The sequence below is a fragment of the Stegostoma tigrinum genome, chromosome 29 (genome assembly GCF_030684315.1).
Source record: "Stegostoma tigrinum isolate sSteTig4 chromosome 29, sSteTig4.hap1, whole genome shotgun sequence".
In the NCBI taxonomy this organism is placed as follows: Eukaryota; Metazoa; Chordata; class Chondrichthyes; order Orectolobiformes; family Stegostomatidae; genus Stegostoma; species Stegostoma tigrinum.
Window position 1 is genome coordinate 41,950,420 of NC_081382.1, and position 26,803 is coordinate 41,977,222.

General features: G+C 39.0%; 1 protein-coding gene across 10 annotated transcripts in view; it reads left to right on the forward strand.

The window, feature by feature from the left end:
• Nucleotides 1–3,032: 3,032 nt before the first annotated feature.
• sptan1 (spectrin alpha, non-erythrocytic 1) overlaps nt 3,033–26,803 on the forward strand; it is a 110,004-nt gene continuing 86,233 nt past the window's right edge. For 2 of the 10 annotated variants that reach the window (XM_048559275.2, XM_059638347.1), the window contains exons 1-10: nt 3,107–3,132; nt 6,116–6,208; nt 14,173–14,249; nt 14,741–14,903; nt 16,019–16,144; nt 20,303–20,443; nt 24,149–24,295; nt 24,785–24,918; nt 25,982–26,126; nt 26,645–26,799. In XM_048559275.2, the coding sequence (XP_048415232.1) occupies nt 6,179–6,208; nt 14,173–14,249; nt 14,741–14,903; nt 16,019–16,144; nt 20,303–20,443; nt 24,149–24,295; nt 24,785–24,918; nt 25,982–26,126; nt 26,645–26,799 (1,118 nt within the window). In that variant the 5' untranslated portion in view covers nt 3,107–3,132; nt 6,116–6,178. Of the gene's footprint in view, nt 3,133–6,115; nt 6,209–14,172; nt 14,250–14,740; nt 14,904–16,018; nt 16,145–20,302; nt 20,444–24,148; nt 24,296–24,784; nt 24,919–25,981; nt 26,127–26,644; nt 26,800–26,803 lie in introns of all 10 variants that reach the window. The other 8 variants (XM_048559272.2, XM_059638350.1, XM_048559269.2 and 5 more) reach the window with 5 other exon arrangements.

Consider the following 26,803-nt stretch of genomic DNA (forward strand, 5'->3'; position numbering starts at 1 on the left):
TGACGTCTGTCCTATATCTTTCACCCCTCAATTTAAACCTATGCTCCCTCGTGCTCGCCATCATCATCCTAGGAAAAAGGCTCTCCCTATCCACCCTATCTAACCCTCTGATTATTTTATTTGTTTCAATTAAGTCACGTCTCAACCTTCTCTCTAATGAAAAGAGCCTCAAGTCCCTCAGCCTTTCCTCATAAGACCTTCCCTCCATACCAGACAACATCCTAGGTAATCTCCTCTGCACCCTTTCCAAAGCTTCCACATCCTTCTTATAATGCAGTGACCAGAACTGTACGCAATACTTCAAGTTCGGCCGCACCAGAGTTTTGTACAGCTGCAGCATAACCTCTTGGTTCCGGAACTTGATCCCTCTATTAATAAAATCTAAAACACTGTATGCCTTCTTAACAGCCCTGTCAACCTGGGTGGCAACTTTCAATGATCTGTGTACATGGACACTGAGATCTCTCTGCTCATCTACACTACTAAGAATCTTACCATTAGCCCAGTACTTTGCCTTCCGGTTACTCCTACCAAAGTGCATCACCTCACACTTGTCTGCATTAAATTCCATTTGCCACCTCTCAGCCCAGCTCTGCAGCTTATCTATGTCTCTCTGCAACCTACAACATCCTTCGTCACTATCCACAACTTCACCGACCTTAGTGTCGTCTGCAAATTTACTAACCCATCCTTCTACGCCCTCATCCAGGTCATTTATAAAAATGACAAACAGCAGTGGACCCAACACCGAACCTTGCGGGACACCACTAATAATTGGTCTCCAGGATGGACATTTCTCATCAACTACCACCCTCTGTCTTCTTTCAGCAAGCCAATTTCCGATCCAAACTGCTATATCTCCCACAATTCCATTCCTCCGCATTTTATACAATAGCCTACTGTGGGGAACCTTATCGAACGCCTTGCTGAAATCCATATACACCACATCAACCGGTTTACTCTCATCTACCTGTTTGGTCACCTTCTCAAAGAACTCAATAAGGTTTGTGAGGCACGACCTTCCCTTCACAAAACCGTGCTATCCGTAATCAATTTATTCTTTTCTAGATGATGATAAATCCTATCCCTTATAACCTTTTCCAACACTTTACCAACAACTGAGGTAAGGCTCACAGGTCTATAATTACCAGGGTTGTCTCTACTCCCCTTCTTGAACAGGGGAACCACATTTGCTTTCCTCCAATTGTCTGGCACTATTCCTGCAGACAATGACGAGTTAAAGATCAATGCCAAAGGCTCGGCAGTCTCCTCCCTGGCTTCCCAGAGGATCCTAGGATAAATCTCACCCGGTCCAGGGGACTTATCTATCTTCACCCTCTGTAGGATTTCTAATACCTCTTCCTTGTGAACCTCAATCCCACCTAGTCTAGTAGCCTGTATCTCAGTATTCTCCTCGACAACATTGTCATTTTCTAGAGTGAAGACTATTGAAAAATATTCATTTAGTGCTTCCCCTATCTCCTCTGACTCCACACACAACTTACCACTACTATCCTTGATTGGGCCTAATCTTACTTTCCTCATTTTTTTATTCCTTAAATACCTATAGAAAGCCTTAGGGTTTATCCTGATCCTATCCACCAACAACTTCTCATGTCTCCTCCTGGCTCTTCTGAGCTCTCTCTTTAGGTCTTTCCTGGCTACCTCGTAGCCCTCAAGCGCCCTAACTGAGCCTTCACATCTCATCCTAACATAAGCCTTTTTCTTCCTCTTGACCAGAGATTCCACCTCCTTCATAAACCACGGCTCCCGCGCTCTACAGCTTCCTCCCTGCTGACAGGTACATACTTATCTAGGACACACAGGAGCTTTTCCTTGAATAAGCTCCACATTTCTAATGTGCCCATCCCCTGCAGTTCCCTTCCCCATCCTATGCTCCCTAAATCTTGCCTAATCTCATCGTAATTGCCTTTCCCCCAGCTATAACTCTTGCCTAGTGGTATACACCTATCCCTTTCCATCACTAAAGTAAACATAACAGAATTGTGATCGCTATCACCAAAGTGCTCACCTACTTCCAAATCTAATACCTGGCCAGGCTCATTACCCAGTACCAAATCTAATGTGGCTTTGCCCCTTGTTGGCCTATCTACATACTGTCAGGAAGCCCTCCTGCACACACTGGACAAAAACTGACCCATCTATAGTACTCGAACTGTAGTGTTCCCAGTCAATATTTGGAAAGTTGAAGTCCCCTATAGGTATATAACTCTGCTGAACAGATTGATGAGAAAATAAAAATCTACAAGAGCGAGTCTTGAACCCAAGGGTCATAGAATATAGAACAGTTTTCTGAAGAAGGGTCTCAGCCCGAAACGTCAGCCTTCCTGCTCCTCTGATGCTGCTTGGCCTGCTGTGTTCATCCAGCTCTACGCCTTGTAGCACAGAAACATGCCCTTTGGCCCACGATGTCTCAAATACCATGAAGCCTCTCAAAACTAATCCCATCTGCCTGCACATGGTCCATATCCTTGCCTTGTTTATGTGTTTGTCCGGATGCCTCTTAAACTATGCTGTAGCCGAGTCTTCTCTCCCTCACACGTTAGTCTGGACAGCACTTCTGGAAGCAAAAGGAAGTTTTGAAAGCGGTGTGGTCAGGGTGGAGATGTCCAAAGATGCGCTGTTTAGGTGGACGGCCATGCTATTTTGGCCCATAGTGACCAGGGATGTACAGGCGAGGTGGGTTAGCCATGAGAAATGCAGGGCTATGGAGACAGACTGGGGTTGGGTGTGGGTGGGATGCTCTTCGGAGAGTCGATGCAGACCGGATGGGCCGAATGGCCTCTTTCCGCACTGTCCGGTTTCTATGAGGCTGCCGAAAGGGTATCCCGGGCGACGGACCGAATTTTCCGAAACCGTTGCGCCATCCGAGCACGGAGCCGGTACAGTATCGGGAGACGGAAAGGGCCGAAAGTGACGTCGTGGCCCCGGCGACGGAATGTGCCGAAGGTGGCCCCGCGGCCTGGGTGACGGAAAGTACCGAGGCTTTTCGGGTTCCTTCGTTTCCTTGCTGCAGAGCAGTGACATCATCGCCGCGGACGGTAAAAAAAGGCCGGTGCGAGCCCGGAGCGAGAGAGTCTGCAGCGATCATCGAGTCGTCGACAACCTTCGGTATGTTTCATACTTATCTGGAAATGTAACGTTTTTTTTGAGGTAGAAATGAGCAGTCGGTCGTCCGTTGAAGGCCACTTCTTTCATTCAAACGGGCACACTTCTTTGCCGCGTTTCTAATTTTGTCTTTTCTCGGAAATATAAAAATGTTTAAAACGAGGAAGCTGTGAGCTAAAATATTTAAAGCATACATTTTCCTTGATGGGTAAGTTGTAAGGGTTTCAGTTAAAGTCGATTTTGTTTTCGGGCGTTGACGCCCGTCTGAGGAGAGCGAAGGAATGTTTGCTAATATATTTTTTTGATCGATAATTATACAGTATATTTCATTTTCAATGTTTTCCTTTTTCGAAGAAAACTTGGCAAATGGAAAATGTAGATTTGTTTTCCTCGTTGCGCATTTTTGTCTCGGTACGTGCATTCACAGACACCACCACAGCATGTTTAAATTCTGTTAGATATGGATTTTTCTCAGGTTTATTATTGTCTTTTCAACCACAATGGACCTTAAAATGGCTGCGGGGGAGGGTGTCCTGCGGCTGTGACCGCAACAAGGTCAGAGAAAATCATATAGATATATAAAACACAATTTGGTGGGTAATCCGTTCTGAGGTTGCTTTGGGTTAAAAAAACATTATTGGCCTTCCACGCTGCATTAGGCTTCATCCCCGGGCATGGGGGAAAATTGTTTTTTAATCTGAAATTAATCCTCCCCAGAAATGGGGACAAGGTTGGGTGAATGGGGAGTGCAGAACCTGTCAGCCATACAGTAAATAGACTTACGGAGTAGGGGCTACAGTTGGTGGCTGAAGAAAAAGTTGTACAGAAATGGCCACCGTTTGGTGAAAATATTGGCATTTTGTGGGCTATATTATGATGAAATATTTATTAATGAGAAAGTTGATGCCTGATATAATTATTGGGATGTTGTAGGTGATATCCAAAACGATTTATTGAAAGAATGCCAACTGCAGAAAGTCAAGATTCATTACGTGTAATTTATTATTGTGGTAATTGATGTTTGGAAGAGACTATTATTCTATAGTAACAGATGTAAAGGCATTTTTTTAGCAACTGTTGCAGACAGGAACATATCAAAAAGGAAAATGCTTCACCAACATAGACCCTTAAAAATTTGAGAGCAGAAAGCTGGGTGGGGCTGAGGATAATGAATTACTGTACAAATGTTCAAGAATTGTGGTAGATGAGTGCTATTTTTGGCTGTTTTTTACATACATGTTCCTTGCATTAATTACAGCTGATTTCTTCACACACCCCCCCCCCCCCGCACCGGTCTGCAAGGTATAAAGTATTATTCTGCCTCTTTTGTGGTTTCATGCTAGGTAAAATTGTTTCTGTTAAGGTTTCCTTTGTAGTAACTGATACATTTGTTTTGACTTCTTAAATTATGTAAATATTTACTTTGTTCTCCTGGCTTCTTAATTAAGCAAATTGTCATCAGTGTCCGTGTCCAACTTTGTACTTGCAGCTTAATATTCAGTAGAGAGGTCAGGCCTGAGTATTATAAATCTAGCTGTCATGATGTAATCATAAGAGACCATGAATTTCTGATGTGTGACATGATATGAAACATTGGCTCATTCTTCATGGATCATTTCATGGATGGATGGATCAATCAGCATTAGGTTTGAATGAGTTTAGCAAATGTGAATGGAATAGAAGCTAGGGAGTTCAAACTATTTTTGTGCGGTTCAGTCATCACCCAAGAAACCTTCAAAAATGTACATAAAACAAGAAATGGCAGATCTCGCAACATATGTGGGGTGGAAAATTTTCAGCTAAATGCTTCAAGCCCAGTGTCCCTATTATAAAAAGAAATCTGCATGTTCACTCATTAACCTCCATGTTCTTACTTCATAAAATGTAAATTGCTGTCTGGAGTTATGCATAATTTAAATACTATCTCAAATATGTAGGGAGGAGACTATTTTATGGTCAAGAAAACAGTTAAAAGTGTAAAATGGTGAAAAGTCCAAAGACCATTGTTAAGAATGTCATTTGGTAATTACAAAATTCAAGTTTAAGCTATGTATGCTATGTCTCAATACACGATTTAATGTTAAAATCCAAATAATTTATATATTATAATATGTGCTGTTTCAGATCTGGTACCTTTCTTAACTCAGAAGTATATTGCAGTTAGGAATCATCACCGTTCTGAACTGTTATATTTGTTTCGCTTCGCAGCTGCTACCTGATCTGCTGAGTATTTTAAGCTCTTTGTCTTCTATACTGCAGGATTTCAGCATCTGCATATGGGACAAAGTTTTTTTGGTTTTTTAAAAAAAGCTTTTTTATTTTGGATGAGGTTTTTTTAATCTATTCATTTTGTGAGATGTGGGTGTCACTGGCTGGCCAGCATTTCTTGCCCATCCCTAGATGTAATTTATTGTGAGTCCCTTTTTCTTTTGCTTCAAAGTTAGAATATCTTCCTATACTGACTGTGTGTGTGTGTGTGTATTGTTTTTGATGAATTATTTTGGAAAAAAACAATAGGGGATTAATTATCTGGAAGTTAGAAGGAAATTTTGCAGTGCAAGTGTTTAGTGTACTGCGTCACCAAAAAATTGTGCAGTGCACAAGTGTGTTCAGGGTGGGGTTTTTTTTTGTATATAGCTCTGGTGATAGGAAATATTTTGAATATCATCTTTCAGTTTATTAAAAATACACGCTATTTTGAATAAATCAATAAATCTTTTTCTTTTTGAAAAAAAAGTACTTTTACTGTAAACATTGTAATGGATAATTTCATGGGAGAAATCAGGATGGAGTTAATCTGTATTCCTAATTGAATGTGGGGTGTGGAATGAGATGTCTGTTTGAACTTCAGTTACAATATTCCAAAACGTGAGTCTGGCAGCTGTTGCATTTTAATGATGCAGCTGGTACAGACGAACTCTACAAAATTTGGCAACACAAAATTAAGACTAAACCTTACTACTGTATCTGATTTTTTTTTCTATAGCGTTTGCTGTATGTGAATTGCTTCTCAGTTGTATAATATATTTATCAAACACCACCATCCAACATGTCGTCCTTCCGCAAAATCAAACTGCAGGTATTGTGTTTATGTGAAACGTGTGCTCTGTAGCTGCCTGCATTTACTTATCAATGTGTGCCATATATTGTAACCGGACTATGACTCGGAGTGCAGTGTCCTGGGTGGTGCATGGTGGTATGCTTTATAATCTCCAATTTCTAGAGATCTAACTGAACTTTAATTTGGAAACACACTTTGATCCCTTTTGTTCTTAAACTTTCCTTTTGACTGCCTTCTTTCTTTTAACTAGTTAATGTTTGTAACTGATAAATTGTCCATTTAGAATACAGTCAGCATGAATATTAACAGCAATTTGTATATCTTTAAAAGATTGTTTTCCGTATATCAAAGTTCAAGTTTGCCCAAGATCTTAGTCATGTTTAAAACATTTGTCTATTAATGTTTTGTCTTGTCTCCAGTATTGTAGGCAGTATTATCTAAGTTTCAACTTAGAATGAAATGAGATAAGTAATGTGAAATAGAAGCACATTCATTAAATTCTGTGTATTAAAGTTGATTTGCAGTTGCATTCATTTTCCACTTTTTTAAAAAAAATTTAGCTGGCATGGGCTGAAACATTCAACAAGTAAATAATTACTCTTGCTATTTTAGTGTGCTTTAAGCTTAATCTTTTTATTCTGAAGTTTTTTTAAAAAAAAACCTTGGACAGAATGCTCTACGTATGTGAGCAATTTAGCTGAAATGTCAGTGTTGGAATATCTAGTCCACTGGGGCAGTTCCACACCCATTTGACCTTTTGCAAAGTTGCTTAATTTTAATCTCTCTTAGGTCAATTTTTGTTTTCAGTCTTCAGGATTGTATGTTTTTAAAAATTCACTCTTAATTTTTTTTTGCCTTTTTCATGAAAGACGGGTACGTTAGTTCTGTCCAAATTCTTCCTGAAGCTTTGATTTTTGGCAATACATGAAGCATGAATTTTGGTTGTCTTTCTGATTTTTGGTTTTTGATTTTTGATTTTGTCGTCTCCCCACATGAAAATTATTGCAGCCTGTGTACAGCTAACCCCGTTTATAGTTTTTTTTCCTTTTAAAAAATGCAGCACCCTCTCAATTTCCACTTGTATCTCTCATCTAGTTGAATTTTCTCCTCCAATATTTTTAAGTACGGTTAATTATGCTTGGGTATTTTAAAAAAGTTCATAACGTGGAACACATCTTTATGAAAAATCCTGTGCCTTGGTGTCTTTAAATTAAATTTTATTGAAGTGGCTCTGATCCAATGTGTTTATCAATTGAAAATGGTAGAAATTTGGAAATAACAGGATTGTTAGTGGTTTAAGAGAATAGTGCTTGCTTCAAGGGCAAAAGTGATATGTGTTTTGCAGTAGCTTCAAGTTACAACTTGATGATCTTTGGATGCAAGTGGATTTTTTTTACATCAACAAGATCCTTTTATATAACTGTAAAATAATGTGATATAAAGGGTGGCACGGTGGCTCAGTGGTTAGCACTGCTGTGTCACAGTGCCAGGGACCCAGGTTCAATTCCAGCCTCTGGCGACTGTCTGTGTGGAATTTGCACATTCTCCCCGTGTCTGCGTGGGTTTCTGCCAGGTGCTCCAGTTTCCTCCCACAGTCCAAAGATGTGCAAGCTAGGTGGATTGGCCATGCTAAATTGCCCATAGTGTTCAGGGGTGTGTGGGTTATAGGAGAATGGGTCTGAGTGGGATGCTTCAAGAGGCACTGTGGACTTGCTGGGCCAAAGGGCCTGTTTCCACACTCTGGGGAATCTAATCTATCGTAATGTGTCAACACAACTTAATTTACTTGAATTTCTAAAAGAAAATTAAACTTGGTTTTTCTATACATGTGGTGCAAGCCTATAATTATCACTCTTCTAGGGAATTCTAGTGGCATGTTGAATCTTATTGTGTCATACCTATCATTTGAATGGTGATTTAAAATATGAATGCATGGTTTTTTTTCGGCTTATTGTTTTGCCTTGTTAAATAGAGTAGTAATTTTTTAATGGAATTGAAAAGATTTGATTGGAACAAGATATTAAGATATTGGACGAACCAAATGGCATTATTATAACTAGTAAGCAAAGCCTTAAAAATAGTGCCAAACCTTTCAAGAGTGAAATTAGAAAATACTTCTATGCACAAGTGTAGAATTCTCTTCAGATGGAAATTAATGCCATGTCAAATGTTTGAGGTTGACAGATTTTTATTAATCAAGAGGATATGGAGCATAGTAGGAGATACTGCCTGATCTGTGACTTCTTATTTGGAAGATGAGACATGCTCAAGGGAGCTAATGGCCTACTTCTATTTCTATATTCCAGCATTAATTACTGTACTGCACTAATGTCATATAGACTGGTTATCTATTCATTCCATTATAAATGTGCTTGACTTTCTTGTAATAGGAAGCAGTAGTTATATTTTATGGAAATAGTTGGTATCCTCTTCTAGACTGAAATACTTTCATGCTGTAATAATGCAGGGTGGAACTTTCTGGCAAGTAGCTGGTTTTTGTTATCAGGCTGGACCAGAATGCAATGGGAATGGCTGATTGCAATTCACCCTTAGTACATGGTACGCTGCAGCTGCGAACCAGTTGGTTAGAGTACAACTGATCTGCCTCAGCAAGTGGCCTGTTTTGATGTTGAAAGCAGAAGACTGTGTGTTTTGAAATATAGCTGTATTAACCAGGACTTGAAGGATTTTTTTTGTTCTAACAGAACCCATACAATAGTTCCTTGTGTATTGTAAAATGCTTCTTTTGATACATATGAGGAAAAAAATCATTTAAACTGTTAGATGGCATGTTTTCAGTGTGTCTAGTACTAGGTATTGGGTAAAAGAAGAAAAGAAAAAGCTATGCCATAGCACTTACAGTGAATATGTTTTGTCACCTTTTTAAACTGTCCCCTTTGCTAGGTTTCAGGTATACTTTGTTTCACCTAAGATCGCAACATAATTTTGAGAATGGAATATTTGGAACAATTTATGAGCACAGAATTGATGTGCTTCGCCCATTTTAATGATCAGATTTTTTGGCTAAATCTGCCTTTTTGTGGTATGCTGATAGACATCTTTTTTGTTCAAATTATTTGTTTGGTTGAATGCAATAAAAAATACTGCTTGCATCAACTGATTAGCAGAAATGCTGACTGTGAATGTTGAAATGGAGCTGTTCAAAAAAGAAAAATGTCCCATAGATGTGTTCCAGTTTTTACTGATTGTGAAAAGAAATTTGAGTTTTATAATGCTGAATGCAGTAACTTTTTAAAAGAACACTTTCAGAGCAACTAGCAATCTTATGCTGACAAGCAAATCCTTTTGAGATGGTGGAACTTATTGTTGGGTGTATATTGTTCTGGAGAAGCAGCCATCTACAATTTTCCACCCACTGCCTAAGTTATGTGGATTTTGTTTTTTACTTAGAGGTGGAAATCGCCACAGGATCTTTGTAATTTTTGGCATATTATTACTAATGTGCTCTTGGGAGATTTTTTTAAAAAGGATAATTTTTAAAATGTGTCACATTGGATTTAAACACTTCTGTACATGTTTTCAACAAGGATTTACTGTACTGAATGAATTCAGATAAAAGATAATTATAGGCTAACTGTTTATAATGGACAAGAATTAAAACTCTTGCGGAATATGCGATCCAAAATGATATTCCATTCCTGAATTTTGCAGTGCTAACTTCCATTTCCAAAGCTGGGATAATGTGTAATACAATGGACCACTAATGTGATACTTTTAAAGCAAAAATAAATCCATAGTCCTTTGCATGCGTGTGTGTGTTGATGTTGCTTGGAAATGTACCTTGGCATCCACAAAATTACAAAATTTTCATTGTACAAGAAGTGAAATCACATTATAGCTAAAATTTTAGAGAAGTCTGGAGCTTTTTACAAAATACCTTTTTTGAAGACTCAGTTCCTCATTTGGGAATTTGCTGCAATCATAGTGCTACTGCCCCCAACCCTTTTTATAGCAAAATATTTCATTGTTGGAGATAACCAAATAAAGACAACACCCACACAAACACTCCGTATTCCTTCACCACCACCACCATGTTCTGGTATGTCTGCAAGGACCTCACTAGAAGTTGGCAAGCTTCAAAGTGCCTCGCCCTCATTTCATGTTCCAACATCAGCTTTGTTGCAGATGTGCACAAAACCTGATGGGAAAACAGCACGTAGTCCAGTGTTGAGAATTGCCAGTTATAGCTCATTCCTTGTCAATCTTTCACTTTGTTAGTTTGAATGAGAATTATTTTCTAGGCACTTGTATTGCCATCGTAGAATCCCTATAGTGTGGGAACAGTCCCTCTGGCCCAACAAGTCTACACTGACCCACTGAAGAGCATCCTATCCAGACCCATCTCCCTACCCCTTTTCCCAGTCAATTTTAAGTGGATTACACATCCTGAACACTGGACAATTTAGTATGGCTGATGCACTTAACCTCCATCTTTGGACTGTGGGTGGAAACTGGACCACTGGGCGGAAACCCATGCAGGCACAGGGAGAACGTGTGAAAACTCCATGCACAGTCGCCCGAAGTGGGAATCAAACCTAGATCCCTGCCATTGTGAGACAGCAGTGCTAACCACTGAGCCACCATGCCGCCCTCTTGGAGGAGGAAGTAGTTGAAAAATAGTGAGACAAAGTTTAAATCCATGAAAGCAGTTGAGTTGTGCTTTTCTTCAAGAATGAGATGCACAAATGAAAAAGTCTCACTTGGGAATTGAGACCCAAGTACAATAAGCAAATTTGTTACAGTGGAGTTTAGCTTATATTAACCCTAGGATCAACCTTGCAATGAGTGGCCTCTGATGTAATGCCCCATCCCAATATTGGGAGTCTCAAACTTCAACTATAAATTCCTCCACCATGGTATTGTTTTTTTTTCAGTTAGTCAGTGTGCAATGTAATTTAAAACAATAGTCTCCCTTTTGTGACCTGATTCTTCACAAAAATAATTTTCCTAATTTCCCAGTTACTAATCTGTTGTCACAATGTGCAAAACGTTTTGCTCAGGTTTCTGAATTCTGTGTGGTGGAATGCATTGCTGGGGAGGGTAGTGGAGTCAGCCTCCATTAGGGACATTTAAGCAGCTATTAGGCTCATGGATGATAGTATAAGGTAGCAGTGGAGGTTAGATAGACCTTTTAAGTTTATGCTAAAAGGGCCTGTACTGTGCTGTACCGTTCTGTGTTCCATGTTCTATTTTTAAATGGCCATGCAGTTTTGAGGTCCGGAAGAAGTTCAAGGTGAATACTCCCCAGTAACAATTGTTGTGCTTTCTGAGTCCACCCATGTTCAGATTTTGTTTTTGTGTGTGAAACTATGGAACATTTTTAATGTTCAGTTACAAATAGACATTTGATTGTGCTTACTGATTTTGCAGCGGAGTTGTTGGTAAGCTGTCTGCATTTGAGTATGTTTATTGGGACAAGTGTATACGAAATCTGGAGCCTGTCTTTCTTGTCTTGTGAAAGCTGACCCAAGATTTTTGAATTATAAAAGGCTTTTGTTTCAATGAATGCTCTTTTTCCTTCTTTCTACATGATTGACTGTTACTGGGATATAGTCAGTGTATTGGCAGTCCTCCAGTGATTTGCTCAAATGGCCATTCTCTGTATGTTGGCCTCAACGACAAGTGACAGCAGGCTGCTTAACTGAACAAGGAGTATAGAATTTGTGAAGTAGCCCTTTGCACTGAGTATTTAGTTTAATTTTGCAATCTGCCACAGTTCTGGAGAAACCCTTAGCATGCTGATGGTGCTTTCTGTTGAAAGGATATTACAAATTATTGGAAAACGTAGCACTTTTTTTGTTTTTGACCTTCTTTCTTTTAATGACTTGCTCATCTGCCTCAGTGTGGGAAGGAAGAAGACACTCTGCAATAAACTAAAATTAAAGCCATTCTATGTTGCTAATATTATAGTTGAGATTTTCAACCTGAGGGAGCAGAGTCGATGAGTCCATTAAACACTTGTTAGAATTCCATCACCCTGGACATGCTACTGTTTTCAACGTGAACAAAGGACAGAGTAGCTGAGATCTTGCTCTCGTCCAATTAACTGCCAGTTCAGCTCCTTCGGAACTTGCTAATGAGCTGGGAAGGTTGGATGTAAGTTTGGATGTCTGATTTGCAAATTTGAAGTCTAGTGTACCTTGATGACAACTGCTGTTCCTCTCAATCCAGAGGACCATCACGTTATGGTAATAAAGCTTTGTTTCGAAGCAAATGTTATCATCTTCGTTGTTCGTTTGGCCACTTCTCTGCGTTACAAGGCTATTTACCTTCTGATTTCCCACCTGCCCCTAATTTACAATTTTCTGCCCTTTTTTGAGGGTTATAATCAGCAGTCTGTTGCCATCTCCTGGTGGATCTTGCTAAATGAGCACTGAGCTCTTCTCCAACCCAATTAGGTGATCTATATTAGAGGATGGCAGCACGTCAGCAACAAAGACTGGACGCAGGGTTGGAAACTGGAAATAACTTGTGTGTCTGGCACAATGTCTTTGTCTGAAAATCATCTCCAGTATTTTTAAGGGGATTGCTCACAAACCAGAGTTTGTTTTTTTTTTGGACTGTAAACTGAGCTGCTGTAACTGAACCCTCTAGTCTCTGTCCTTTTGCCTTTTGTTTGGATTTGAAGTTTCTGTTTTAAACATTTGCAATGACAGTTAAAATAAGACAAAAGGACAGGGCAATACATGTAAACTAAAATTATATATTTCAATTAATTAGTTATTTTCAGCATGAAAGTTCTTAAAGCAGAGTACGATTCCCATTTTGAGACCAAACTAAACATTATCTGGGACTAAGAGGGCTAACTAGCCTGCAGTTCTAAAACAGATATTTTAAATTAACAGATAGCTTCACATATCCTTCTCTTTCCAAATTACTGTGTTAGAAGCTTTTGTTTTGAAATCTGAATACCCCTCCCATATTCTGAAGAATAGAGCATGCATTCACAGGGTGAACTTGTGACCAATTTTCCCGTCACCAAGATTGTAAGTGATGCACAGTGCAGAACCTGAGGAAAAAATTGAAATAGGAGCAGTATTTCATCTGAAGGTAATGTAGAGCTGTGCTTAAGCTAAAATAACCAATTAATCTCAAGATGTAAGATCCCCTTTGTATCAGTCTTACTTTCATAGTAAGACGAAACCTATTCTTTATCAATGCAAGGATGTTATATGGCTTCAGGTATCACACCTTAAGCCTGTTATATAATAATGGGCATTTCAATCAAAGTAAATTTGTCTAACAGTGAATACACTTCTTTGGGAATTTATACTCTGTTCTGACAATGAGTCACTGGACTCTGTTTAACTTTCTCTTCTCTCTAGATGATGCTACGTTTCTCTAGCCCACTGTTCATGTTTTAAGAATCATTTGATTGTTATATTGCTTTGGAAAATACTGAGATTATGAAAAATGTTCTGTGCACAACTTTATTTGTTCTGTTTTAACACTAGTAATTCACAACTAATATTAAATTCTTGGGCATTGTCTTCACTTCTGACGAGTTTTCAGCTTTACTGATTTTGCTGTCTTATTTCTGTGCTGAGATTCGGACTGTTTGCTCAGAGACTGACTTTTGATGCTTCAAGCATTGGTGTTGTAAAGTTGTAACGAAAAAGTCTTAGATGTTTTAGTAATATTCACTATTACAGAACATGTCTGCTGTGCATTAGCAACATTAAGGTCTTAAACGTTGCCGGTTAATCCTTTAATGGCATCATCTTGAATTTCAATACATTCCACTATTCAATAACTTTAATGTCATTTTAAAGACCACGTGCACTTGGCTCTCTGTGATTTAATGTCCACAGTGTTTACTGATAGCTTTAGTTATGGAGCATTAGAATTAAACTTTAGTTAATATAGATGTACCTTGTTTCTCAATTTTTTTTTTTTAAAAACAAAAAGCAAGTGGTTTACTCCCTTTAAAAAGCATCTGTTTTTTGCTTTAATGCCAACAGAAAATGGATTCCACTGGAGTGAAAGTTCTAGATTCAGCAGAAGATATCCAGGAGAGACGTCAGCAGGTGCTAGACAGGTATAAATTTGTTCTGACTTTCAGGTGGTTGCGTAGAGTTAATGACTTAAATATTATATACGAACCTATTGCCAATACAAAATAAATTGGTGTAAATTCTTTTTGACTTCTCGCTCATGTGCTTGTGCTCTTGCTCTCTTGGTCTGTGCTCCTCCATATTAAAAGATCAATTTTTGGTTTATTTCCTTTGGGTCTAGGCCCAAGACGTCAGCTTTTGTGCTCCTGGGATGCTGCTTGGCCTGCTGTGTTCATCCAGCTTCACACTTTATCTGGGATTCTCCAGCATCTGCAGTTCCCATTATCACTGATGCAATTTTTGGTTATTTCCTTTTTTCCAACAATGGCGTGAAATAAATTTGGAGGTGTGGAGAGATGGAATAAGAATGGAGTGGGGATGAAAAACTGGGTTCTAACACAAATTGAAGTAAAATGCTTATCAAGTAACATGGATTACTAAGCTAGGAAATTCTTTTTTTGTCTATACACACTAGGTACCGGCGGTTTAAGGAACTTTCTCTTCAGAGACGGCAGAAGCTAGATGATTCTTTCAGCTTTCAGTGTTTTCGTCGTGATGCGGATGAATTGGAGAAATGGATTCAAGAGAAACTGCAAATTGCATCTGATGAGAGTTACAAGGATCCCAGCAACCTGCAAGTGTGTGACATTCTAAACCTCCAGTCAATTGTCTGTTTGTTAAGGATTGCAAATTTTTAATAATGTTGGCTTTGTGCCACGTTTTCCTTTGCTTATCGTTTAATACATCTTACTTCCATTTTAGATTCGAGCAAAGTCACCTCTTTCTGAGCAAGTAGTATTTGTTGTTTTTAGTTGTAAATATCTAATTATTTACATAAAAGATAACTAATTTGCATTGCATTTTTGGTTTACACCTTTCATTCCTGCTTTTTTCCCAATTCTGTTACTTAATGTATTAGCTCTCGCTCACTACAAGCCCTAACAATGTGTCATCCTGTCCTCACCCTAATATTTACACTTAGCCCTTTCCAGGGGAGTGACTGAGGGGTGGGGAATCCTTCTAATTTCACACTCCTAATGCATGTACCAATACACACTTTGAACCTCAAATCAGTGCATGTTCTAGACCGCGTGGAGCATAGAATAATGCAGTACAAGAACAGACCCTTTGCCTCATTGTATCTCTGCTTACTATGATACTGTTCTTAATCAATCCCGTTTGCCTTCACATGGTCTATACCACTCTGTTCCCTGCCTGTTCATGTCTAAAATGCTTTTTCAATGTTGCTATCGTGTTTTTGCTTTTAACACGTCCAGGCACCTACCGCCTTATGTTGGATTTTATGTTCGTCACACCTTTTTTTTTAAACTTTCTCCTCTCACCTCAAAGCTATGTGCTTCTATCAGGTAGCCCCTTGGCCCCCGCTCTAGAAACACAATCCATGTTTGTACAACCTGCCTTTTTGTAGCTAATACATTCCAAGGATGGTGCAGGAAAACGAGGTTGAGATAGAAGATCACCTATTATCAGTTTAAATGTTGGACCAGGTGTGAAAGAAGAAAAAATGGTATTCTAGTGCATTCATATTTTTTTTAGTGGAAACTACTATATAATTTCCAATATGAAAATCAGTGTCAATAATCTTCATGGTCGATCATTTTTTCGCACATGAAGGAATGATCTCTTAGTTGACGATGTTGTTGAAGCTCATAGAATAATGCCAACAAGTGTATCTTCAAAAAAAGGCCAAAATGTTGTAAAGACTCAAACTCGATGTTTTGTTTTTATGTAGGGTAAGCTGCAGAAACACCAGGCGTTTGAAGCTGAAGTGCAAGCCAATGCTGGTGCTATAATAAAACTTGATGAATTTGGCAACAAAATGATAACAAATGGGCACTTCTCATCAGAAACTATTCGAGTAAGTAGGCTCAGTCGTTAAATGGTTTTATGTTCCAATGTCATGTCAATCAAAAATATAACCTCCATTGTTGGTTTTTAGTCCTTCACGCCATACCGGACTACACAACGACCTATTGTAACCACACTACAGATTGGTACTCACATGGAAGTAGGTTTATAATTGCTGTGCAGTGCAGTGTTTGCTTGAATTTCTCTTTTTGGAATAAGTTGAATGTGTGTTTTGCTGTTCTTTATTGACTGTTTTTCCTTTTAAACTGTTTCATAACTGAAGTTAGCATCATTCTGTGATCAGCTGGTAGGGGGCCTGATGTACAGTTGCACTGGTTTGTGTAGCTCCATTACTCAAACAAAATCCTAAAATAGTTTTGTGTGCTATATCGTTACATTATTCTCATTCATCATTTGATTTGGGTACATTCCTGCAGTTTTGAGGTTAGGGGATTATTTTCTGATCTTCTAATGAAAACCAGAGGAGTCAGTTTTAATTTGGGCTTAAATATTCTGTACATGTAGGTAGGTTTTTTGATAAGCAATGGTTTTTTTTTAAGGTCATATGATGGTGATAGCAGGAAACTTAAAGGACACTGAATATTATTGCTTGCTTTAAAGCATAGTCAATTCTGCTGGCAGAAATCATTGCGTAAATTTACACTATAACATTTGGTGTGTAGTAGTTTTATACTACAACTCTAGAGTTGTAGTATAAAAGTAACCCAAGATCCACTTCTTTCCAGTGTCCACTTAGACCCCATCCAGATTTATGCTGCAAATTACATTGCTACAAAGTATAAACCATTTCACTCTTGACTTGAAACTTGTGTTTAATAAGGAGTGAGATGGAATTCCTTCCCATTTCCTAGATGGGTGCCGTTCTGACATTATTCAAAGCTTGGCAACGTCTGAGTCAAAGCAGCTTGTTTGGTTGTCACTCCATTCTGCCATTTTAAGCGTTTACTCCTACCACTAAATGTCAGTGAGGTGGGGCGGGGAGGAGATATGATGGAGTCTGGGGCTGACCTCACATCTACACTGACCTGCAGATAGCGAATTAGTGGATAATGAGTCAGTATACCTATAAACGGTCAACTACGTTAATCTTGGTACTTGAAGCTGGTACTATAACACTAGAACACAATGGATAGATACTGCAGTGGAACAGCTGGCTCCCCTCGGGAACAGGCCTTTGTATTGTGATGTGCAGACCTTATCCCCTTGTCACTTAGCCCATTCAGCTTCTGCATTATACTAAAGTAGCTGTTTTCTCAAGGGCAGTTGGAACTAGCAGATAAATGCTGGCCTAGCTAGCGATGCCATCTCCCATGAACAAACTAATGAGAATGAAGTAATTGAAAACTAGTGGGTAGCTACGACTTCTACTTCTCTTTCTCTACAACCGTTCCCCTCCTGGCTGCTGGTGCCTCCCTCCCATACTCCCCATGTCAGTACAGTACAAATTGGAACCAGATTTGATTCCATGTGCTGCTGGACAGTGCAATTTTAAGGTGAATGTAACTCAATCTTGGGTTTTTACAGAAATGTGCACATTGTTTTCAAATTATTGAATCCCATTGTGCTAGGGATATCAAATTTCCATTGAAACATAGGCTGTCTAACCACAGTTTGGCCCCTCTGCCAGGTGATAATGACCTTGGGCAGCCAGGTTCAGTGTTACATTTTGTCAAGACATTGCCAGTACTGATGTTTTCTTTTACTGGAAACCCATTGTGGATAGAAGTGAAATCAGTAATGGATTATATAAAGTAATCAGCAGTGCTTGTCATTTCCAGCATAAATGGAAATAAATTGTATCTATAACCATGCACCCAGCATTGATCGGTTGCTTCCCATTAAATTTCTATTTCCAAGTATGAACTGTGAACTTAATGTCTTTTACTCTACCTACCAAGTGTCCATTCAATCACTCATGATTACAGATTGACTGACTAATTAGATTTCTGTCATTAACAGTACTGTAAACAGAAGATGACTTTTTGCTGACCAACAGTATAGAATACTTCTAATCCTTAAAAATAACATAATGACTGTGGGTTTTGGCTGAGTATCCGCTTCTTTAGCATTGCTAAAATAAAGAACGTATAATAGAATTTTTGTTTATTTTGCTTTTTTGCCTGTTGAATCAGATGCTTTAAAGTTCAATGTTGCAGCTTTGAGCTCATAATCTTGACTGACAGTCAGTTCACGTAGTGCCTTGGTACTGAACTATCGGGAATGATTTAGGCCATGAGGATCAGTGGTGTGTCCACCGCTTTTTGTCACTTATAAATGATTTGGAGAAGTGGTGAGTAAGTTTGCAGATGACTCTTTAAAATTGGTATAGTGGACAGCAAAGAAGGTTACCTCAGTACAATGGGATCTTGAACAGATTGGCCAATGGGCCGAGGAGTAGCAGGTGCAGTTTTAGTTAGATAAATGTGAGGCGCTGCTGTTTTTTTTGTTTTGCAAAGGCAAATCAGGGCAGGACTTGTACGGAATGGTAAGGTCCTGGGGAGTGTCGCTGAACAGGGACCCTGAAATGCAGGCTCGTAGTTCCTTGAAAGTGGAGTCGCAGGTAGATAGGATAGTGAAGAAGGTGGTTGGTACATTTTTTGCCTTTATTGATCAGTGCATTGAGTATGGGAGCTGGGAGGTCATGTAGTGGCTATACAGGACGTAAGTTTGGCCTCTTTTGGAGTGCAATCCAGGCTTCCCTGCAATACCAAGGGTGTTGTGAGGCTAGAAAGGGTTCAGAAAGATATACAAGGTTTTTGCCAGGGTCGGAGGGTTTGAGCTATAGGGAGAGGCTGAATAGGCTGGGGCTACTTTCCATGGAGTGTCAGCAGCTGAGGAGTGACCTTGTTGAAGTTTATGAAATCATGAAGGCATGGAAAGGGTGAATAGACGTGGTCCCTTCCCCACAGTGCGGGAGTCCAAAACAAGAGGGCGTAGCTTTGAGTTGAGAGGGGAGAGAATTTAGAGGGACCTAAGGGGCAACACTGTCACATAGAATAAGCTGCCAGAGGAAGTGGTGGAGGCTGGTACAATTACAACACTTAAAAGGCATGTGGATGAGTATATGAATAGGAAGGATTTAGAGGGATATGGGACTAGATTTAGATAGGATATCTGGTCAGCATGGTTGAGTTGAACCGAAGGGCCGGTTTCCTATTTCTGACCCTTAGCAAGTTGCAGCAAAAGACAGCACTATGTCTAAGTTGGCTGCTACATCAACTATTTACAAATGGTTAGATATTAGATGTGTTTCATTGGCTGTGGAAAGCTTTGAAATGTCCTGAAGTAGTGAAAGGCAATATTGATAGATAATCGTCCTTTTAATGCTGTGTTCAGTTAGTAGTTCTATAATAACCCTCATCAACTTGCTTGAATTTTATACAATTGGCCGCCTGCTAGGAGAATTTAATAATTGTTTTGCATGATCCAATCCACTATCTGCAAGTTAATTTTCTTAATATAAATGATGTGTTTGCTCAAATAGCAACTAAAATGGGAATGGAAACCACTGCAAACTATGGACTTCGTGTTTGACCGTCTTGAATATCTTTGACTTGAATACATTTTAGTACATAATTCAGAAAACAACTTCTGGTTTAAATTCCAGGAAGTTTTTATTTATATAAAGGCAATTTATCAGCACTACCAGTGATCCAAAGTTGTTTCCTTGGATTGTTCAGAACTGCCTCCTTCCTTTTCGGAAGGCTGTTTTGGTTTGTGTGTGTGTGTGTGTGTGTGAATATCTTGCTACCTCACGAAGTAATTGAGGTGAATAGTGGAGAGGAAACGGCATGGATGCAGGAGGGAAGAATGGATTGAGGATTACTTTGATTCTGGCTCAGTGAGGAAAGATGTTTGATTATTTGAGTGTAGGCTAGCAGCTGGCAAGTCTGATTTGACCCTGTAGAGTAGTTTGTGTTGTATTTTATAATTTGATCTTTGTAGAATTTCTTTACTTGAGGAAATCCTTCATAACCCATTAATGGTGAGCTAGGTGCAGAATATCTGATGATCTGGCAGTGTTGTAGAAAAATTCTGTACTAAATTACAGGATTATAATATTGCACTTTGACAACGAATTTCAAATGTTATGCTTTTTCAAATTTAAAAAAATTTTTTGTTCTTTTAAAAATTTCTTTTATTCAAGACCCGACTAGAGGAACTCCACCAACTATGGGCTCGTTTACTAGAGAAAATGAAGGAGAAGGGGATCCGACTTTTGCAGACTCAGAAACTTGTGCAATATCAACGAGAGTGTGATGATGTCATGGACTGGATCAATGATAAGGTCAGTTCTCTGTCTATGATCTAAAAATTAAGATTGTTAATATGTAGCAACGGGGCAGGTGGTAAAACTCTGCATGGAAGAAATGCAACAAAAGTTTGAAAATGACAAAGCCACAGAGCTAACAGGCCCCCTGAACACATTTTGTTTGGTTTTAGCTTATTAGGCATATAAACCTGTACATTTTTAATGTGGTGGATGTATGTCACTCTCTCTTTTTTTTTCTCTTCAGACAATTCAACTACCGTTTTATTAAACCTTCTTGTAATGAGTATTGCTGATAAGAACGGCACTCCATGTCTATCTGAATTGCCCACCAGAAAGTGGTGATGCACTGCTGCTTTGAACTAGTACATTCATTCTCCATAGTAAGATATATGTCACTATCTATCCTTCTCTTCTCAGGAGCATTAGACAGGGGAGCCACCCTATTCCAAAAACTTTTTAGTACTGCTCCAAACTTGAAAGTAAAAACTAAAACCCAAAAGTCGCCTTGACTAATGAGTGTTTTTCGTAAATGTTTGAAACTGCATTGTTTTGTGACCCAGCAATGTAAATAATCTTAACCTGTTAGAGGTGTGCCTAAATCCATTCACTCTAAATTCAGGCCTCCAAGGAGCAATACCTGCAAGTTAAATATTAACGTGAGTGTGAGTTTACACCAGTCTTCTATTTCAATGAACACTTTCGTGAATCTCTGTAGGCCCATGACAAAATATATGAACTTTTAAATTTTTTTTAAACAATCTTTGGACATACTAACACGTGTAAATGCATAGTGTAGGCAAAAATAGATGTTTGGAAACTGCTACATTGCAGAAAATATGCAAGGTGTGGTGTTTTCTGTTTTGGGTTTTGTCACAAATTGAAGGTTAGAAGAGGGACTGTGGTGTACACGTATTAGTTAGATGATCTCGTGCAATTTTTTTGAGATGCTGGATTTGTTATCTTTTTGCGAGACAAGGTAGTGCCAAGTGTCTGTGGATTGAAAGGCTGTGTGTCTGACAACAGTGTTTAGATTTTGTTGTAAGTTGCATTTTCTCATAGCCTTGAAGGCAGTTACATTCAGACCTCCAAACAACCTGCAAGTAAAGACGTCAGATAACTTAGGTTCAGGGGGAGGAAAAGAAATACTTATAACTTCAGCAAAGATCTAGGTCTGACAGAATATCCTTAATTTAGCAGTCAGTCATTTATAGAACATAGAACAATACAGCACAAAACAGGCCCTTCGGCCCTCGAATGTTGCGCCAACCTGTGAACTAATCTAAGCCTATCCCCACATGCTATCCCATCATCCATATGCTTATCCAAGGACTGTTTAAATGGATCGACAAGGTGTCATCACCAAAATCTAGAAGAACTGAGTCACCCTATTCATTTGATCTACAGAATTTGTTCCTCCTTTGCATATGTTTTCCACGTGTGATTTCTGTATGGTTGTCATCTGCCCTATTTGTGAATTAAGATGTGCATGTTAGCTTTAAAGCGGAATAGTTTAAGTTTGTGTACTAGTGTTTAGCAGTCTGTTTTGCCATATGTTAAAAGGTAAATTTGTTTTATTAATTAATAATTAAACCTGGTATGAGGTTTTTGTCCTGGATAGAAGTTGGTCAGGTCAGGTAAATTTTTAACCACCTTTTGTGATTCATTTAGCTATTTTACACTTTTTTGTGACAATTCAGGGAGAAGTGGGACCTGATTACCACTGTGTGCCATTTCCATCTGGGTTGTGACACCCACCTCTTGGTTGGAAGGACTAGGTTATGTTAACACACAGGCGCAAAACCCTTCAATGTTTTATAAATCAAATTGGTTCACCTCCTTATGAAGAGGCATTAAATATCAGAGTAGTACTAATTTAGCTGAAATTGCATTGCTTTGGAAACCTACTTAATAGTTTTTATGGTTAATATTTCTATTCGCTTTAAATTAATTTTGCACAGTTCATGCAGGCTATTAGTTCACTGAAGAGCAGGAAACTATTAATCAATATAACATTAATTTATGTTTAGTATTTATAGTCATATAGCATGGAAACAGGCCCTTTTTGGTCCAACTGGCCTGTGCTGAACATAATCCCAAACTAAACTAGTTCCACCTGCCTGCTCCTGGCCCATATCCCTCCCAAACGTCCCTATTCATATAACTATCTGAATGTCTTTAAAATGTTATAATTGTACCCGCATCCACCATTTCCTCAGGTAGGTCATTCCGTACGTGAACCGTTTTAAAAAAAAACACTGCATCTTATCTTTTTAAAATCTCTCTACTCTCCCCTTATTAATGTTGCCCCTAGTCTTAAAATTCCCCACCTTTAAAGAAAAGACTACTACCATCAATTCTGAATACACCTCTCATTATTTTATAAACTTCTATCAAGTCACCTCTCGACCTCCTAATCTCCAGTTGGCGGGGGGCGAGGTGGGGGTTGGGGGGGGTGGCGGTGGTGGTGGAGTGGAAGGAGGAGAAGGAGAAGAATAAGAAATCCCAGCCTATCCAGCCTCTGTTTATAACTCAAACCTTCCAAACCCAGCAATATCCTGTTAAATCTCTTCGGCTTCATAATATCCTTCCTGTAACAGCGTGACCAGAACTGGACACAGTATTCCAGAAGAGATCTCACCAATGTCTTGTGCAACCTCAACATGACTTTCTAACTCCTATGCTGGAAGGACTGAGCAATGAAGTCAAGAGTGCTAAATGCCTTTCAACCAGCCTGTCCATATGGGACACATACTTCAAAGAATTATGTGCCTGCACTCCTTGGTCCCTCTTCTGCAACACTGCCCAAGGCCCTACCATTAATCATATAAACCCTACCCTTGTTTGTTGTACCAAAACACACCTACCTCTCATTTATCTGATTTGAACTCCATCTGTCTTTTCTCAATCCATTGACTGATCATTGACCTGTGTAATCTTAGAAAATCTTCTTCACTGTCTACAATGCCACCAGTTTTGGTGTAATCTGCAAACTTACTAACCATGCCTTCTATATTCTCATCCAAATCGTTTATATAAATGACAAACAAAAGAGGATCCAGAACTGATCCCTGTGGAACACTGCTGGTCTCAGGCCTTCAGTCCGAAAAGCATTCCTCCACCGTTACTGTGTCTCCTGCCATTAAACCAATTATGACTCTGGTTGGCAAGCTCACCCTGAATTCCATGTGACCTAATTTTACTAAATGGTGTACCATGCTGAGCCTTGTCAAAGGCTTTACTGAAATCCACTTCGTGAAATGACTGTTAATTTTTAGCATTCTGTGCTTTAATAACACTGCCATTGCTAAACTCTAGTTTCACAAGTATGTGGTTTCATGAGAAAATTCAAATATTTATCTTGGCACCTGAGACCTTTTTCCTTTTGGTTAGCCACACCAAATGCTCTTCTAGCTGGTATGGATGTATAAAACGTACCTTTTGGCTGTATCTACTTTAGAATTGTAAATTATACTTAAACCTCAATTGGAAAGAGAGCCAGGCAAACAGCCTAGCTTGTAATTTCAAAGCTAGGATTAGTTTTATTATTAGTAGATTTGGGGTTATTTTAGTGTTCTTCTGTGTGTTGTGTATAATAATTTTATTGATGGACTCTGGGGTGGGGAATAATCTCTCACTTTTCATTTTTCATCTTTTTGGAAGCATTTTGGGTAATTTGATCCCAACCTAAAATCAAATTTTCCAATCTCTCACTATATTTAGGAAGCTATTGTGACATCAGAAGAAGTTGGCCAGGACTTGGAGCATGTGGAAGTTTTGCAGAAGAAGTTTGAAGAATTCCAAACTGACCTTGCAGCTCATGAGGAGCGTGTTAATGAAGTTAATCAACTGGCTGGAAAACTTGAACAGGTATAGGAACTTCTTAATGTTAAGAGAGCATTCATGGTACATGTATAGTGTAACTGTAGAGCTGGTGGACTGTTTTTATTAATTAAAATCCCACCTGATTCTAAAGCATGACAATTAGGGATTCTCCTTTGCTATTATGCAAATATCAAACAACATGCAATACATATTTATATTTATGTGATGTCTTTCACATGAAATGTCCCAAGCTAGTATTACCAAATAAATTGACCCACTTCAATATAGGGTCATTTCACCAAAGGCATTGATATTTGAGCTGCAAAATTTATCAGTCTTATTAGTTCAAATCTCAAATATGTTTTGAGTTTATATTTCAATCATGACGTCTTTTTAAAGGGGTAGAAATCTGTGAAGATTCATGTTTTACATTGTGCTATGTGAATTGGAGAGGTTTTTTCTTGTTTGTCTGCATGCTGATGAGGTGGAAGGAGACCGTTACGATAAGATTGACACTACGCATCTTTTGTATAGGACAATCACCCCGAGTTGACAGTTATCACCCAGCGTCAGGATGAGGTGAATGCTGCTTGGCAGCGGCTCAAGGGCCTGGTGCTGCAGCGACAAGGCAAGCTTTTTGGAGCAGCAGAAGTACAGCGTTTTAATAGGTGGGTCAGTTTACTGATGCAATCTGGCATGAAAACTTTTTTTACAGCTGAAAGTAAAAGTAGACATAAATGCATACGCATAGAAAAAGAAGTTGGTTCCTTTCCTGGGCGGGGGAGGTGGGCAGAAATAAAAGGCTTCATGCAAGATATGCACACAAAAGTAGATTTACTTTTTAAATGTAAAATAAACATGAAACCTTCAACATGGTTATGTGAATGTGATAAACGTTTCTCAGTGTCTCACAATGTTAATTCATTGTTTCAAATTAGCTATTCAGATTGTGCATAATATGAAATATGCACAAACTCTGGGTGTCTTTTTTTTGCCAGAATGTTATACAAATAATTTGTACTATATTGCCTTTAATAACGCTTTACTCGTAAAATAACTGTCTGAGTGTTCAATGGAAATGCAAAGGAAAGGTAGGTACTTCTACGTTTGGGGGAGTTGACAATGTACTGGGGCAGAGTATTAAAAACAGATGAACGTAGAACATTACAGCACAGTACAGGCCCTTTGGTCCTTGATGTTGTGCCGACCCGTCATACCAATCTCAAGCCCATGTAACCTACACTGTTCCATGTACGTCCATATGCTCATCCAATGATGCCTTAAATGTACCCAAAGTTGGCGAATCTACTATTGCAGGCAAAGCGTTCCATTCCCTTACTACTCTCTGAGTAAAGAAACTACCTCTGACGTCTGTCCTATATCTTTCACCCCTCAATTTAAAGCTATGACCCCTCGTGCTCGCCGTCACCATCCTAGGAAAAAGGCTCTCCCTATTTAACCCTCTGATTATTTTATGTTTCAATTAAGTCACCTCTCAACCTTCTACTCTCTAATGAAAACAGCCTCAAGTCCCTCAGCCTTTCCTCGTAAGACCTTCCCTCCATACCAGGCAACATCCTTGTAAATCTCCTCTGCACCCTTTCCAAAGCTTCCACATCCTCCTTATAATGAGGTGACCAGAACTGTACAAGGAGCACCTACAGTGAACAGACTCTGGTTTTAAATAGACCTGTCAAGTATTCTTCTATCAACGTTCACTGTTCTTGACAGGGATGTGGATGAAACAATCAGTTGGATTAAAGAGAAAGAGCAGCTAATGGCATCAGATGATTTTGGACGCGACCTGGCTAGCGTACAGACACTTCTTCGCAAACACGAAGGTTTGGAACGAGATCTTGCAGCTCTGGAGGACAAGGTAACGCTTTTTTTTAAACAAAAGTAGGATAATGAATTCTGATCTCCTTTCAAACATTTGCACTTTAAAAATGCCTTTTTGGTTTTTGCAAAATGGCCAACCTCTCCAGTTTTGTACCTATTTGGACGAAGTGACAAGATCATTGTCATCATCTTTCAAAAATATTGGTACAAAGATTTAGAAATTGTGGAGGGCTGCACCTTCTTTTTCTCAGAAATAATTATTTCTGAAGTTGTTGAGGACTATAGTAAATGAAATTGGACATGTTACAGCATTGGTAAATGTATAACTAGCTCATTTTGTGTTCCCTGGATAAGATATTGTTTGTGTGAAAGCTCTATAAAAGATTGTGTTTAATTAATATGTAAAACAGTAATTAATTTTGCAAATTGATGGTAAAGCATAACCATTCATTCCGGTCAGTTGCTACTTGCCAGTACATGCCATTTATTCATTCTTGAATTCAAGCTGTATTTGAATTCCTAGCTGGACCGTATTTTGTCCATTTTCTTGTGCAGGTGAAAGCACTGACTTCTGAGGCAGACCGCCTACAGCAGTCTCACCCACAGAATGCATCCCAGATTCAGGTGAAACAAGAAGAGCTCATTCAAAATTGGGAGCGAATTCGTACCTTGGCAGCACAGAGACATACACGCCTTGATGATTCTTACAGGTGA